The sequence below is a fragment of the Hemitrygon akajei genome, chromosome 10 (genome assembly GCF_048418815.1).
Source record: "Hemitrygon akajei chromosome 10, sHemAka1.3, whole genome shotgun sequence".
Taxonomy (NCBI): Eukaryota; Metazoa; Chordata; class Chondrichthyes; order Myliobatiformes; family Dasyatidae; genus Hemitrygon; species Hemitrygon akajei.
In genome coordinates, this window is record NC_133133.1 from 127252127 (window position 1) to 127266470 (window position 14344).

General features: G+C 43.8%; 2 protein-coding genes across 3 annotated transcripts in view; both read right to left on the reverse strand.

Moving 5' to 3' along the window:
• Nucleotides 1-399: 399 nt before the first annotated feature.
• On the reverse strand, nucleotides 400-8211 carry LOC140734022 (polycystin family receptor for egg jelly-like). The gene has a single exon (XM_073057601.1). It carries the CDS (start codon nucleotides 8209-8211, stop codon nucleotides 400-402), a length of 7812 nt encoding a protein of 2603 aa, XP_072913702.1.
• A 2126-nt stretch (nucleotides 8212-10337) lies between these two features.
• Nucleotides 10338-14344, reverse strand: part of ddx11 (DEAD/H (Asp-Glu-Ala-Asp/His) box helicase 11) — a 113036-nt gene continuing 109029 nt past the window's right edge. For both annotated transcript variants that reach the window (XM_073058922.1, XM_073058923.1), the window contains 3 exons: nucleotides 11697-11772; nucleotides 10793-10947; nucleotides 10338-10623 (listed from right to left, as the gene is read on the reverse strand). In XM_073058922.1, the coding sequence (XP_072915023.1) occupies nucleotides 10585-10623; nucleotides 10793-10947; nucleotides 11697-11772 (270 nt within the window). In that variant the 3' untranslated portion in view covers nucleotides 10338-10584. The remainder of the gene's footprint in view (nucleotides 10624-10792; nucleotides 10948-11696; nucleotides 11773-14344) is intronic.

The following is a 14344-nucleotide window of genomic DNA, read 5'->3' on the forward strand; positions in this document are numbered from 1 at the left end:
GAATGGCTAAGAACACTGTTTATATTACAGGAAAAATGAGTGAAAACTTTGAAGCAGTATCATTTGCAATCAGTGTTAAATAAATCCGATGGGTATTTTAAGCCTACCAGTGAATGTTAACTTCCCCATTTTGTAACGCTGTCGGAACATGGTAGTTTATCACGGTTCATCACAGAGAACCACATACTGCAGTCGGAACTCGTAATTCTCAAGAAGCTAATGCATACATGAATAAAACTGAATTTGTCTTTCTGTGGCCTAATGAACTGGTTAAGTACCTATGGCAAAGTAAACGGGCCTTGAAAATAAATTATAAGAATTTCACACTGAAAGTTATCTGCCCACATTTCTTTTCTGGACTGTATCCCTGCAGGTTTCTTAGCTAGTAGATCTGGATAATCAAATAAATAAGTAGTTTTGCTTCTTCTTCCTATTAAATGTCTTCCTTTTTAAGCCGTAAGTTCTTTTGGCGCCTCTTCCATAAAACAAAGTTGTCAGAACTTCATTGCTATCTTCGGGAGGAGTTTTCTTCCACAATGCATTCCAGACACGCTTACATTCTTGTATAATAAACATTGCCACCTCTGCCTCCTCAGCCGGCTTTTCATAAATAAATTGTTTCATATCCCCATAGGACAGAATGACCACCGATTGAAAAAGATTTATCAGGATACAGTTCATAATAAAAACGAAGATTATCAGGTAGATTCCACCAATAACCCCGCTGTAAACAAAATCAATGTTTTTGAATTGTCCTGAGTAGTATGACACAATGGTTTGTGCTGCATGAATCATAGTATTGAAATTCTTATTGTACTGACCAAAGAGCAGGTGGCCAAGTGACATAAAAAAAAGTGAGCACATGACCAATAGCTGAGCCAGGGAGTAGATTGCTGGAAAACCTACGCTAATGGCCTTCTGAGCTAGACGCACGTGGTAGAGAAACTGCGTATACCTAAGCAACTTCACAATGGTGACAAAGAGTAAGAAAGCAACATTGATTCTGAGTAGCTGATCCAAGGCGGAAAGGACATGAAAGGCAATGAAAGAGGCTGGATTCTTCTTATAGAACTTCAGCATTCTGCGCACTAATAATAACTTAGCTAGATGAAGAATTATCGTCATCAGCAGCAGCACTACTATGATCAAGCTGGTAATGTTTTCTAATTTCTGCAAGTATGTGTATCCTTTCTGTCTCATTGCCTTACATTCTTGTATGGCAAATACAATGAAGAAGAGCATGAAGAGGATACTGATGGGGATCCAGTTCACTTCTCCTCTCTTAAAGAGTCTAAGGGAAAAGGATTTCACCGACAACTTCTTGCTCACCACTCCAAGAGGGACTGTCTCTAGAATTAGTGAAATGCTGCACAATAAGTCAACATTTGCATTGTACATGGTGGTTTCAATGACTACCACCCATGTGCTCTTGTCAATCCAGTTGCTATTCTGGAGGGTCAATAATCTTGCTATTGATGTCTGTAGGTTATTTGAAGAGAAGTAGATGGAGTAGCCCCCCAGTGAATAATCACGATATACACCACGTGTATTATAGAACCAAGGGGAATTGTTGACTTCATACAACCACCCAGTGTAGTCCAAGGAGCCCGTTACAGAGACATTTTCAATGGACACATCCCAGGATCCATTGTAGTTCTTAGTGTCTTCTTGATTGGTATTAAACAAGGGTCGACATTGGAATTTATCCAGGATAATGGACACAGCATTGGGCTTTGAAAAACACTCTACTGACCTTTGTCTGGATCTGATCTGCCGCATCCGTGGCAATCCTAGAATCACAGAATTGGTCCCATTCATTAAAGACAGATTTGAGTCACCATGAATCAAGGGCAAAAAAGTGATTATCATCCAGGTGTAGAACTCTCGGACAGTATTAACCCTCTCCAGATTCTTGGAAAATTCTTGCCGAATGATGCGGCTATAGTAGTAACCATTGCTGTAGTCCGTGATGACCACTGAATAGAGTAGGAATCCGAGGAAAACCAGGTGCAACAACATCTGTGTGCACAACACCAATGCACGCTTTCTGATAATCCCTTTCTTCTTGGCCAGTATTAGCTCATCACCCTCCAGTGGTCTATATTGCTTTCTGACCGGGGTTTCTAACCGGAGACAGTCAATGTTATTCCTGGGCAGGTTATCTGTACTAATCTCCAGCATCTCAATCCCTGTGGACCAGTCCATATCTCGGGTACGTCTGTGGCTCAAGGCAAAAAGAGCAGCAAAGGCCATAATCTTCAGGGGCTGCAATAAGAAAATACTCTGGAAAAAGGAAGCAACAGAAGCTACCAGCCATATCCAAGAGGTTTGTAAACCATATTTCAGTCCATACAATACTATAAGCACTGCAGATACAATTGACACCAGCCAAATAATGCACCAAGCCAGACACAAGAGACATCGAGAAAGTAAAACACTCGATTTTTTTCGTGGGCGTATGCTTTTGGAGGATTGGTGAAATCTATCTTTCATCCTCTTCTGTCTTGCAGGTCTAATTGGAAGTGGTTGGGCCAATGGCTTGTCCATTTTTACAGCCTTGTTCTTTCTTCCAGCTGATCCCTCCACTTCCTCTTCCCTCGTAATTTGATCTGCCATGGATTCTGGAATGATGCAGTTTTTGTTGTTTTTGGCTGAGGATTTCTGGGTTTTCTGGGTGTGGTCCTCACCCACAATGTAGGACAAATAACTATAGTGATCATCTTTTGGCATATCCACCGCTTTCTTCTGACTTTCTTCAACTTCACTAACTGGTTTATCCATCAAGTACCAATGCTTCAACCTTTCTCTTAAGTTTGATTTCAAGTTAAGATTCCCAACTGAGTTATTGTCAGCTTCTTGGTCTCCTTTTACCAATAAGGATTCTCTTTTCCTTTGCGCATATAAAAATAAGCCAGATATTAGGAGCTCCACAGGTACCATCACCAATGCACTTTCAACAGCAATCTTGAAAGAAGTACCTACATTGTCCCAAAACGCTTCCTGTTTATTCAATTGGAAGAGCATTATGCTGATTAGTAAACTGCATAACAGCATAGCCAAGAAGCAGGACAGCCGCTGAATTCTAGTGAAGGACTGGTTAACGTGGAGGGCAAAGACAGAGAACCACAAGTGTTCTTTTTCCATCCTGCTGGACACTTCAATGAAAAAGACATCCTGTCTTCTCAGCAAGGTGTCAGCACTGGTGATGGGAAAAGTCCCAAGCAATGCACTTTTACTTCTCATGGTAGTTAGCCACTTCCTGCAGAAGAAATACCATTGCTGCCCCGTTAGCACATTTTGCACTTTCACCCGGCTGAGGTACCAGGAGGGTGAAGGTCCGACATTATTGTGCCAGACTCTGATAAAGGTAAGCTCCCCTAGATCGATCCTGGCAGTGAGCAAGAAAGTGTCCACGCTATTTCTTCTGAAAGTCTGATGCTCTGGATGATGGAGAAGGTAAGCATCACTCTCAGAAGACATGCCAACCAGAGTCAGGAAGACATCTGCAGTTGTTCCAGCATCAGGTCGTCCCCCTGTATAAAGAGTCACTAAGTAACAAGCAGCATCACAAGGGTCATTGTCAGGAAGAATGATAATTTCTTTCTTGTCTCTCTTGCGTTTTCTCCATGCCCAGCAAAGCAGAATGAAGTAGATGAGGAAAATGATTAAGACTACAATTAGTGTCACTGGATTTGTTGGCAATGTAACAATTAACTCTCCAGTTTCATACAGATCGATAACATTGGGTAAGACCAAGATACTGGCAGCCAGGAACCATGGAAACTTCAGGCTCAGGTCCCTCTTGGTTTTGTTACTGTAGAGTTGGGTGCAGATACAATGCACTTTCTTGCTGTTAGTGAGAGGTCCTGCTGTGCATGAGAAGGAATCCCAATTGTCAGACTTTCCTTGGAAAGACAGACAGTTCACAGTGAAGACTGAGATTTCAAGCCCCACATTAATGACTGCACGAGGCTTTGGGGATTTTGCCTCAATAGCAATGCTGATGTATCTGCCATGTTTTGGGTCAGTCGCATTTTTCTGGAACAAGCTAGTTGGGATGCTAATAATGTAAGGATCTGGTATATGGCTACCCTTCTGTAGGGTTGGTCCTGAATCACAGTGTGGAATAATGTATCTCCGAGCTGGGAGTTGATCAGCAGTTGCCTTCCCTGAGTAAATGCTGACCGTGAGGACAGAATTCAAGTCCGCAGTTAACTGTAAGAAGACTTCTGGAGCTGAGATGGAGCCCATTACAATCCTAAACTGCCCTACAACCACATCAATTCGCTCGGGATCTTTAGTCAATTTAATTCTTTGGTTGGACACAATGTCGTTTCTGACCATAAGCATCTCTATCTGTTTGGCATCATCCATATACACTGTTCCACTGTTATCCAGAGTAGACATGTGGAAGGCCATCACATCTGTAGCAACGTGAGATGCATTTCCAAGCCATGGCACAGGATTTTTTTCAAACTTATAAACTACAGAGGACACTGGCTGTGTAGCTCCCATGACACTTCTTGTTAACAGTGGGTAAATGCAGTTGGCACAATCCAAGTCAAAAAGGTAAGAATCCTCAAGGTTGCGTTTCTCAACTTTCTTCACAGTTATTTCCCATTGACTAGTTGTCATAGTTGTATCTTTTTGACCTGGAACTTTCTTGTGAGACACTGCTTCTGTCAAAGTCCTTAGGGTAGGGAACATATCAGCTATGACTTGCTGCTGTTCATTGTTCAGAGTCATGCCAGCCACAGAAACCTGAGGTGGAAAGTGGAAGGAAAAGGCAGCCATCACATCGGAAGCCGCGGTCAGGATACTGCAGGACAACAGTTCAGCTCTTTCAGAAAGTATCACTGCTTCTTTCGTGTAATTCAAAACAATCAACGAAAGTTCTAATAGCTTTGTGGCAGCAAGACGTTGGGCATGTTGACTGAGCTGCTCCTCCTTCTGAGCTGCTGCATATATTGAGGCGGATATTTGATAGATAAGGTTGGGGTATATGACTGGAATGCTAGCAGAGACATTGACAAGAGTTTCACGAAGCTTAATGACCTTGACCTTATCCTTATCCTTGAAAATGCCATAGTTTAGCATGGAAGCAATCTCATAGAGCAGTTGGTTTGCTTTCAGGTAATCTGTTTCATGAAGCAAAGTTGTCAAAGCTGCCTGCTTTCCTTCCACAAAACCATACAGCTTGTCCACTTTTGAACCCTTAGTTGGATCAATTGGGATATCATACACTCTGACCTTAAGGTACAGTGTCATGTATACACCCTTGCTATCAAATACCTGGACAGCAATAATCAACATGTGCTGGCCCAGGATGCTCCCCACTGGAAGGTAAAAGGATGTTGATTTGGGTCTGTATCCAAAGTATACAGTTGAACCAAGAAGGCTGTTCTTTAGACTATCTATATAGCCAGTTGGATAATATGTTTTTGCAATAACTAGGTAACGGAAAGGTTTATCTCTGTCCATGAATTTCACGCATGTCAAAGTAAATTTAGTATGATGGGCCCATCCATACTTTGGGGTGATAACACAGCGTCCATCCTTTGGAGGAGAGTTGACAAAAAAGTCATACCTATTGAGACTTTGGGAACCAGTGGAAGTGGTAGCATTCAGTTCAAAAGTATACCACTCATCAATCAAGTGTACAAACGACAAGGGATTCAATGACACGTAAGCCATGGAGTTTCCTGTGAGACTTCCTGATGCCCAGTCGAACATCACTTCAGAACCCGAGGACCTTGAAAGCAGTTTCCACTGGAATGTCATCTGACTGGAATCTGGGCAATTTGAGCAAACTCCAGCCAGGATGAACCGATCGGTTGGTAACAGGAACCTCTGGCAATTCTCAATGCAAATTATCAACATCTTTGGCACAAAGTGGGAGACCACTGCGATGGTTTGATCAAAGTAACTGGTCCTCATGTCTTTTTGAACTACCACTCGGAAGTAGAAGCTCTTATTCAGAGCCAGTGTGTGGGGAGGAATGACTAAGGTTTGGGATACAGCAGAGTTCCACTTCAGTTCAGGTTTACTGACACAACAGTAGTTGTTATGGGAGAGAGTCATAGTGTCATAGTCAGAAAATTTTGTTGTACAGTACCAAGAAAAGTTCAGTCCCAGGTGCGGATGGGGTGAGTCAGGGTCAGTACTCAGGGAGGCATTCAGTGTGATGGTGTCCTCCAAACCCACTGTTCTGTAAGAACCCCCAGCAATCAGTGCAACAAGTGTACTTTTAGTGACTTCAACAGTAGCTTGGGCTGAATTGTTGATGTGTGGTAGGCTAGGATCTGTGGTGAAAAGTGCCACGTTGAGGACGAAGCGATAGAATCCATAATCCAAAGTGAACTTGGGGATGTGCAGGGTGGCAGTGTCATTGTGTGTGCTGAGTGGGAGCAGTATGCTATGAGACCAGTCTGGCTCAGAATCCTTGCCTGTCAAAAAATAGAGCTTCCAGGAGATGGCCACTGATCTAGTACTCTCACAGCGTAAGCCAGCATTTCCATAAACAATCAGGGCAGTGCCCCTGGTGGTCTGGATAATGGTCTCGGGAGGAGGTGGAGTCTGTATGGTGGGCAAAGGTAGCTTGCAGGGTATCAGGGAGCAGAACAGAACAGAGCTCGTGGAGCTGATGTAACTACCAATACTCGCGTCGATACGGATGAGCTTATCCCCAGGTGCTGAGCAAGTCATCTCGACTAAGTAGCCCCAGTACTGCTTTGGGTCAAAGGGAAGCTTGACATCTGGGATGTAGCACTGCGCATCTTTAACCAACCGGTCATAGCCATATAAACCGACTCTGGCACCGCTATTCAGTGTAAATTTCCAGGCACACTGCAGGGCAGGATGCTGGAGGGGAATGAACCAGACCACGTTGGCCTGATCACCCACAGTTGTGGGACCACTATTAAACGGTGAGAGTCTGACGTTCAGATTCTTCAAGGAATTGTAAATGGCCCAATTTAGGTAGAGTTGAATGGTGAATCTGTATTTCCCAGAGGTGCTGTAATCTATCAGTAAGAGGTGGCTGATTTCAGAAGCTCTGATGAAAACAAAGTGCCTGCGATTTCCAGACGGACTGTCAGTTCTGGAGTAGTACAGCCGATTGTCAGCGCTGATGTAGTAGAAGACAGTTCCGGGGGTGTTGGGGTCAGGTGCTAGCATGATGCGGGTATCACTGTGAACGAAGTACAGAGCCCCGTCCTGAAGGCCGATAGTGGCAGTGGAGGTCCTGAAGCCAGCGGGCTTGTCCAGCAGTAATAGGAGCTGCGCCATGCACTCGCTGCTGAGGGGCCGGGGCCAGGTGCAGGGGCAGAGATGGGCGGCTTTGGCATTGGGATGATAGGTCAGTTTCCAGGAGCTGGGGGCGACCGGACGGGTGGACAGCTGGTAGGAGAGGCCGCCTGTCCCAGCTGACAGGTGCCAGGATACGGCCAACGTCTGTTCACGGGGGAGGATGGCAGTCTGGGCACTCAGCAGGTGGGTCACTGACTGCTGGATGCTTAAGGTGGTGAGGGATAGGGCATGGGTACCTATTGTCTCCACGTGGCAGGTGTAGTTGCCCGCCCTCGAGAAGCGCACCCGAGCTGCGTATAGGTACTGGCTGGAGCAAGCGATCGCCTTGTCAGCAGGCAAGCTGGCATTCGGCACGTTACCCAGACTGTCGCTGGACAGGTTGGTAAAACTGGGCTCGCTGTACGCGCAGCTCAGGTGGAAGCTCCAGTTTGCGCTGCGCAGGTTGGCGCACCAGGCCAGCTGCACGTTCTGCTGGACTAGCAGGGGTTTGGCGGGCCACAGGCTGAAAAGTTGCACCTGCAGCCTCGCGGTATGGATGCGCACCAGCTGGTAGGTGCAGTTGGGGCAGGAGGTCGAGACGTAGCGCAGGACAATGGGCGAGTCCCGTGGCACCTGGAGAATCTCCTGGTGGCCCGACCACTGATGGGAGGAGGCCACCTCTCTCTGGTTGATGACCCAGCTGAGGGTGGGGGCGGGCGCACTGGTGTTGGTGCCCGGGCTCGGGTTGAAGGCCATATCCAGCGAGTCTTGCCACAGGCAGGTGTAGCGCACCGCCGAATCCAGCCTGTGGGTCACCCCAGAGGGGCAGCGCAGTACGATAGGGGGCTCGAGAGGGGCAGGGGAAGCTGGGGTGACCCACACCACCACCAAGTTTGACAGCAGCAGCAGCCCAAGTGCCGGCATCGCCCCAAAGACCTGCGCTCGTCACAGGGAGACCGGTACCGTTTGAAAACACCACCGAACCCGGTCGCATGACGTCACGATCCCTGGAGCTCAGACCTCGTGACATCACAAACCCCTCCCCTAAATTCGTTACCGTGACATCACAATCCCAGGTACGTGATGTCAGGTGGCTGCCTCCCCGGTCTGTGGCTTTAGAAGGGGAACTGGGATTTGGGTGAGTGGGGGGGTGGGTGTGAGGATTTTCACCTCAGACTGAGAAAGGCTAATGAAGGGCACCTGTCACGGTGAGTTTACATGGGGAGAAACTGCACTGGTATCTCAGGTAGTAACCAGGGGGTGCACATTTTTCATCATTGCCACTAGAATGAATGGGTGGGGAGCAATTTCTCTTGGGTTCTGTTCATCGAGCTGAGTCTTGGGGATCCGACATACTGATAGTTCCAAATGGGAACTGGAAAACCTGCAGGATTTTGAGTAAAGTTAAACAAAATGGAATTACTAGATGACTCTTGCAAAATGGCAATGTAATATTTAGGGCCAAATGGTCTATATTTTTGGTTCTATACTTTTATCATTTTATGAACATGTATTATTTCACTTAATTTTAGTCTCAATATGTTGAGTTCATTGCTTCAGAGACAGACATTAGGGGCTAAGATATATTTCCATCTTGAATTCCGAAACATGTCTTGCTACAAAGTTATTTTCACAGTAGGTTTTGGCCAAGAAATTATATCGGTTGTGAAATGTTTCTATGCATTGCACAATTTACATATCCTGGGTGAAAATTGATAAAGAACATTGTGATCTTACTTTATGGACTGCAAAGTTTGCCATGTTCTTATTTGTACTTTCCACTGCCTGCTTCTCTGCAATTTAAAGCACACTTATCTTCTCACCTATCATACTTGACAACCTACTGCAATAGTTAAAATAAATTTATTATCAAAGTACATATATGTCACTATATACAACCCTCAGATTCATTTTCTTGCGAGCATACTCAATAAATCCATAATGAATAATAACCATAACAAAATCATTGACAAACCACCCCAACTGGGCTACAACCAGTGTGCAAAAGACAAGAAACTGAAAATACAGAAAGAATGAAATAATAATAAATAAGCAATAAATATTAATAACATGAGATAGGGTCCTTCAAACTGAGCTCATAGGTTGTGGGAATGTTTCAGTGATGAGGCAAATTAAGTTACCCACGGTGGTTAAAGAGCCTGATGGTTGAGGGTAGTAACCATTCCTGAACCTGGTGGTGCAAGTCCTGAGGTTCCAGAACCTTCTTCCTGATGGCCGTAGCGAGAAGAGCACAAGCTGGGTGGAGGGGTCCTTGATGATGGACAACACTCCGTTTAGATGTGCTCGATAGTGGGGAGGGCTTTACCCGTGATGGACTGGGCCATATCCACTACTTCTTGGAGGATTTTCTTTCAAGTGCATAACATTCCAGAACCAAGGTCACCCAAACCTGTGTTCTTGCTGCAAAAAGTGGATACATTTTTGTCTGCACATGTTCAGAGGGCAAGTCTGAAGCTATCATAAGCTTATTCACTGAAGCAAATGAGATTAGGTACTCAACGTCATTAAGATAAACATCACAGATAAACCGGCCTCACCGTACAACTCTGCCCTGTGGCAATATAACTTCACAATGACACCCTGGACAGCCAGACATTTTTCCATGGTGGAAATGGCTAAACCAAGGGGGCATCATTTTATGAGATGTCAGAGGCAAGTTCCCCTACTCCACATATATAGTGGTACATGTGTGGAACGTGTTGTCAGGGGTGGGGGAAAAGGCAGATCCATTAGTCACATTTAGGAGGATTTATAGGCACACAAATTATACAAAAATGGAGGGTTATGTGGGAGGAAAGGGTTAGCATATCGTGGGCCAAAGGGCCAGTACTGTTCTAAAACACTAATACCACTTGCAGGCATTGTCAATGACTATTTCCATCTCTTTGAATGTAATTAGCTGGGTTGATTTATATTCTTTTGCAGATGAGGTGTAGATCAGAGGCTCTCCACATTGATGTGTATATGCCAATGTTGTAACAATACTGAAGCAGCTTGGCTCAAAGTACAGCTGGTTCTGGAACACAGGCAATCTTTAAATTATTTATTACATGATTTGTTTCAGCAAAAGAGAATATAAATATTTAATTCACAAGTGTTTAAAAGCACGTAATACCTATCAAATAACTGAAGAAAAGTGACAAGCAAAATGGAAAGGATAAGAATCAATTTTGTATAACTGTCATACAACTGGGGAAGGGGTATGTAACTAGCTGAGTAGGATGAATCAGTTGTAGTTAACACAAGCATCTCCCTTTCCAGTGATGGTCCTGCCATTCACATAGCATCTCCAAGGGACTTCCTATTCCTGAAAAACTGCAATAACACAAAAATCAGTGAGATTTATTATATTTTAAGTGCATTAATTTTCTCTTAACCAACTGATATTATTAAATGATATCTGAAGTCATCCATTCAATACACAGTCAATGGTAAGTTCACTACAGTTTGGCAAGTATTAAATATTACATCTCAGATGGCCCACCTTTCCAACAGCTCCAAGGGCAGGTCCAAATGAAACTTCGGTCCGTGTTCGCCCTCTGATCCAACCTGGCAACTTGCAAAGAATTCTCGGTTGGGTATAGCGATGATCCAAGAACATAATATTAGCATAGTCCTCATGATGGCGGATCGCTCGCCCTATAAACAGTACAGTACATGAATACTGGAATATTGACGTGCAAGAGTTTCACATCAAACAAGCTACAAGTCTGGTAAGTCACAGATTTGAAAACTGTGCTACAGCACAAATCACTTTGACCTTCATGGGCTTGTATTACTACTTCCAAATAGCTCAATGCCAGAATTATTTGAGTAGCAACTGTGGAATTCCAAATTTCCCCACAGGCTGTTCAGTCCATTGAGTTGATGCCAGCTCTTGGAGCAATTCTATTCCCCCAATTATTTTCAAATGACCTATTATCTTTCACATGCCTTAACAACACTCCTTGATTCTCCTTCCATTTACTTAAGCTAGGAGTGATTTACTTTTGCTAATCCTGTCTCTGGGCTGTGTGAGGGAACTAGAAAGCCCAATGGAAACTCAAAGTCACCAGAATGTTGTTGGCGCCAGGGAAAACCTACATCGGGACACTGGAGATTACACAAGAATAGATTTTGTACCAGTCTAAATGAAAAGGTTAATGAATATCACTATCAACACAACCTTAAAGCTTCTCCTATAGAACCTTACCATGACCCTCCTGTTCACTCTTAAACATCACTGTAACCAACTGTCCTCTTGCCCTGCTTTGTAATGTTTCCCCCTCATACCATTTCCTTCCTTGTTTCCATTTGGGTCCTATCTGTACAACACTGATGCTGTAGTTTTTTCCAATACCAATAATCGAGTTGCCCTCCACCTCTACTTCCACATTATAGTCACCTACCTATGGACTGGTTGACAGCTTTCATGCACAGGTTTTCCAATAATACTTTTCCTGGATTCTTCCCATCACTTTTTGTCTGTGGAAGTGAAATGCACAACAGCAAGAATATATTTTATTAATTTGGCTTGTTTTAGATTACATTATTTCACTGAACCTATTGGATAGATTAATTTACAAATGACATTAGTTTTTATCAAATTCTTGATTTACAATACTTATACCAGTTAATGAGTTGGAGATGGAGCCAGGCAGACATTCTACAGTCACAATACACCAAACATCAAATCTCCTCTGCACCCTCTCTAAAGCTTCCATCATCTTTCTATCATGAGGCAACCAGAACTGAACACAATACTGTATTCCAAGTGTAGTCTAACTAGGATTTCATAGAGCTACATTCTGCATGGAGGTTGTTGACCAGTGGTGTGCCTCAGGGATCTGTTCTGGGACCCCTTCTCTTCATGACTTTTATCCTGGATGAGGAAATGGGGGGATGGGGTAGTAAATTTGCTGATGACACAAAGGTTGGGGGGTGTTGTGCAGAGTGTGGAGGGTTGTCAGAGGTTACAGCGGTAGGATGCAAAACTGGGCTGAGAAGTGGCAGATGGAGTTCAATCCAGATAAGTGTGGGGTGGTTCATTTTGGTAGGTCAAATATGATGGTAGGATATAGCATTAATGGAAGACTCTTGACAGTGTGGAGGATCAGAGAGAACTTGGGGTCCGAGTCCATAGGACACTCAAAGCAGCTGCGCAGGTTGACTCTGTGGTTAAGGCGGCATACAGTGCATTAGCTTTCATCAATGGTCGGATTGAGTTTAAGGCCGAGAGGTAATGTTGCAGCTATATAGGACCCTGGTCAGACCCCACTTGGAGTACTGTGCTCAGTTCTGGTCACCTGACTACAGGAAGGATGTGGAAAATATAGAAAGGGTGCAGAGGAGATTTACAAGGATGTTGCCTGGATTGGGGAGCATGCCTTATGAGAATAGGTTGAGTAAACTCGGCTTTTTCTCCTTGGAACAGCAGAGGATAAGAGGTGACGATAGAGGTGTATCAGGCCTTCTCACCTGATGATGAGAAGCATTGATCATGTGGATAGACAGAGGCTTTTTCCCAGGGCTGAAATGGCTACCATGAGAGGGCACAGTTTTAAAGTGTTTGGAACTAGATACAGAGGAGATGTCAAGGGTAAGTTTTATTTTATGCAGAGAGTGGTGAGTGCGTTGAATGGGCTGCTGGCGATGGTGGTGGAGGCAGATACGATAGGGTCTTTTAAGAGACTCCTACATGGAGCTTAGAAAAATAGAGGGTTTTGGGTAATCCTAGGTAATTTCTAAACACATGTTTAGCACTGTGGGCCAAAGGGCCTGTATTGTGCTGTAGGTTTTCTATGCCTCTATGATTTTGTGGCTCTTGTATTCAATCCCCCGATTAATGAAGGCCAAACACACTATACACCTTCTTAACCATTCTATCAACTAGCACAGCTACTTTGAGGAATCTCTGGATGTGGACCCCTCAATCCCTCTGTCCTTCCACACTGCTAAGAGTCCTGCCATTAACCCTGTATTCTGCCTTCAGATATGACCTAAAAAATGAATCACTTCACATTTTTCTGGGTTGAAATCCATCTACAACTTCTCAACTCAGCTCTGCATCCTATCAATTTTCCACTGTAACCCACGACAATCTTCTACATTAAATTCCACATGTAAGTTATGTGGTTCATTCTGATTACAGGTACTATATTGCAGTTGCCTGTTCAACCGAGTGGAATTGTCCAATCATCCCTGTGTTTCAGAATAGTGCTGTCACTACGTGTAGGTTTCCAGGTAACACGACAAACTATACCAGGTGTTACTGACTACATTACTCATAAAGCTCAGAGCATCAATGTAACACATGATGCCACCAATTGAAGGTACAATTAACAAATTATAGTTACCTTCATGCACGATGACCAATCACTAGTCCACAATGGTATAAAGCAGGAAAGATTAAAGAATAAATATTTTATGGTAGCATCACAACATTGCCCCAATTTGCTTGTGCAAGAATAGACAAAAGCAAGTTGAAACAGAAAACATCTCTGCTGCCAGTGGCAGAGAGTTGACTAAGAGAACTGATTGAGATCAGCATTCTTCTGCAATCCATTTGCTCTTGTAACTTCTTGCACAGGGAACCAATAAGCTGAGAACCAGGCAGACACCCTTGGCTATAAATGGTAAAATGAGGCAATCAGAAACACTTAAATGGTTTCCAAAATCAAATATTAAAAAAAGGAAGGAATGAAACACTGTAGCAGAGAAGATTATCTGCATGTTTTGAATGGCAACCTACTTTTCTGTTGCCTTATTTACAATGATGGGCACTTTAGAATTGCTTAAACATTTTGTGTTGATACAGTTTTTGAAAGTGTATCACATTAGTTCCTTCACTCTTCATGTCTTTCCCTCCATTACTCACAGAGACACTCTCTTGTTCCTGCTGCATTTTCTCACACACAAACAGGCTCTCCACCCTCATCTTCTACATACAAAACTGTGAGGTCATTTAGCTTAGCACAAGTAATTTTCTTATAAATGGAGAGATATGGAAGAGTTATTGTTTCACCTTGTATACAAATTATTTAAAGCTAACCCGAAT

Excerpts from the sequence above, each read along its gene's own strand:
- LOC140734022 (XM_073057601.1), bottom strand. The coding sequence starts at position 8,211 with ATGCCGGCACTTGGGCTGCTGCTGCTGTCAAACTTGGTGGTGGTGTGG.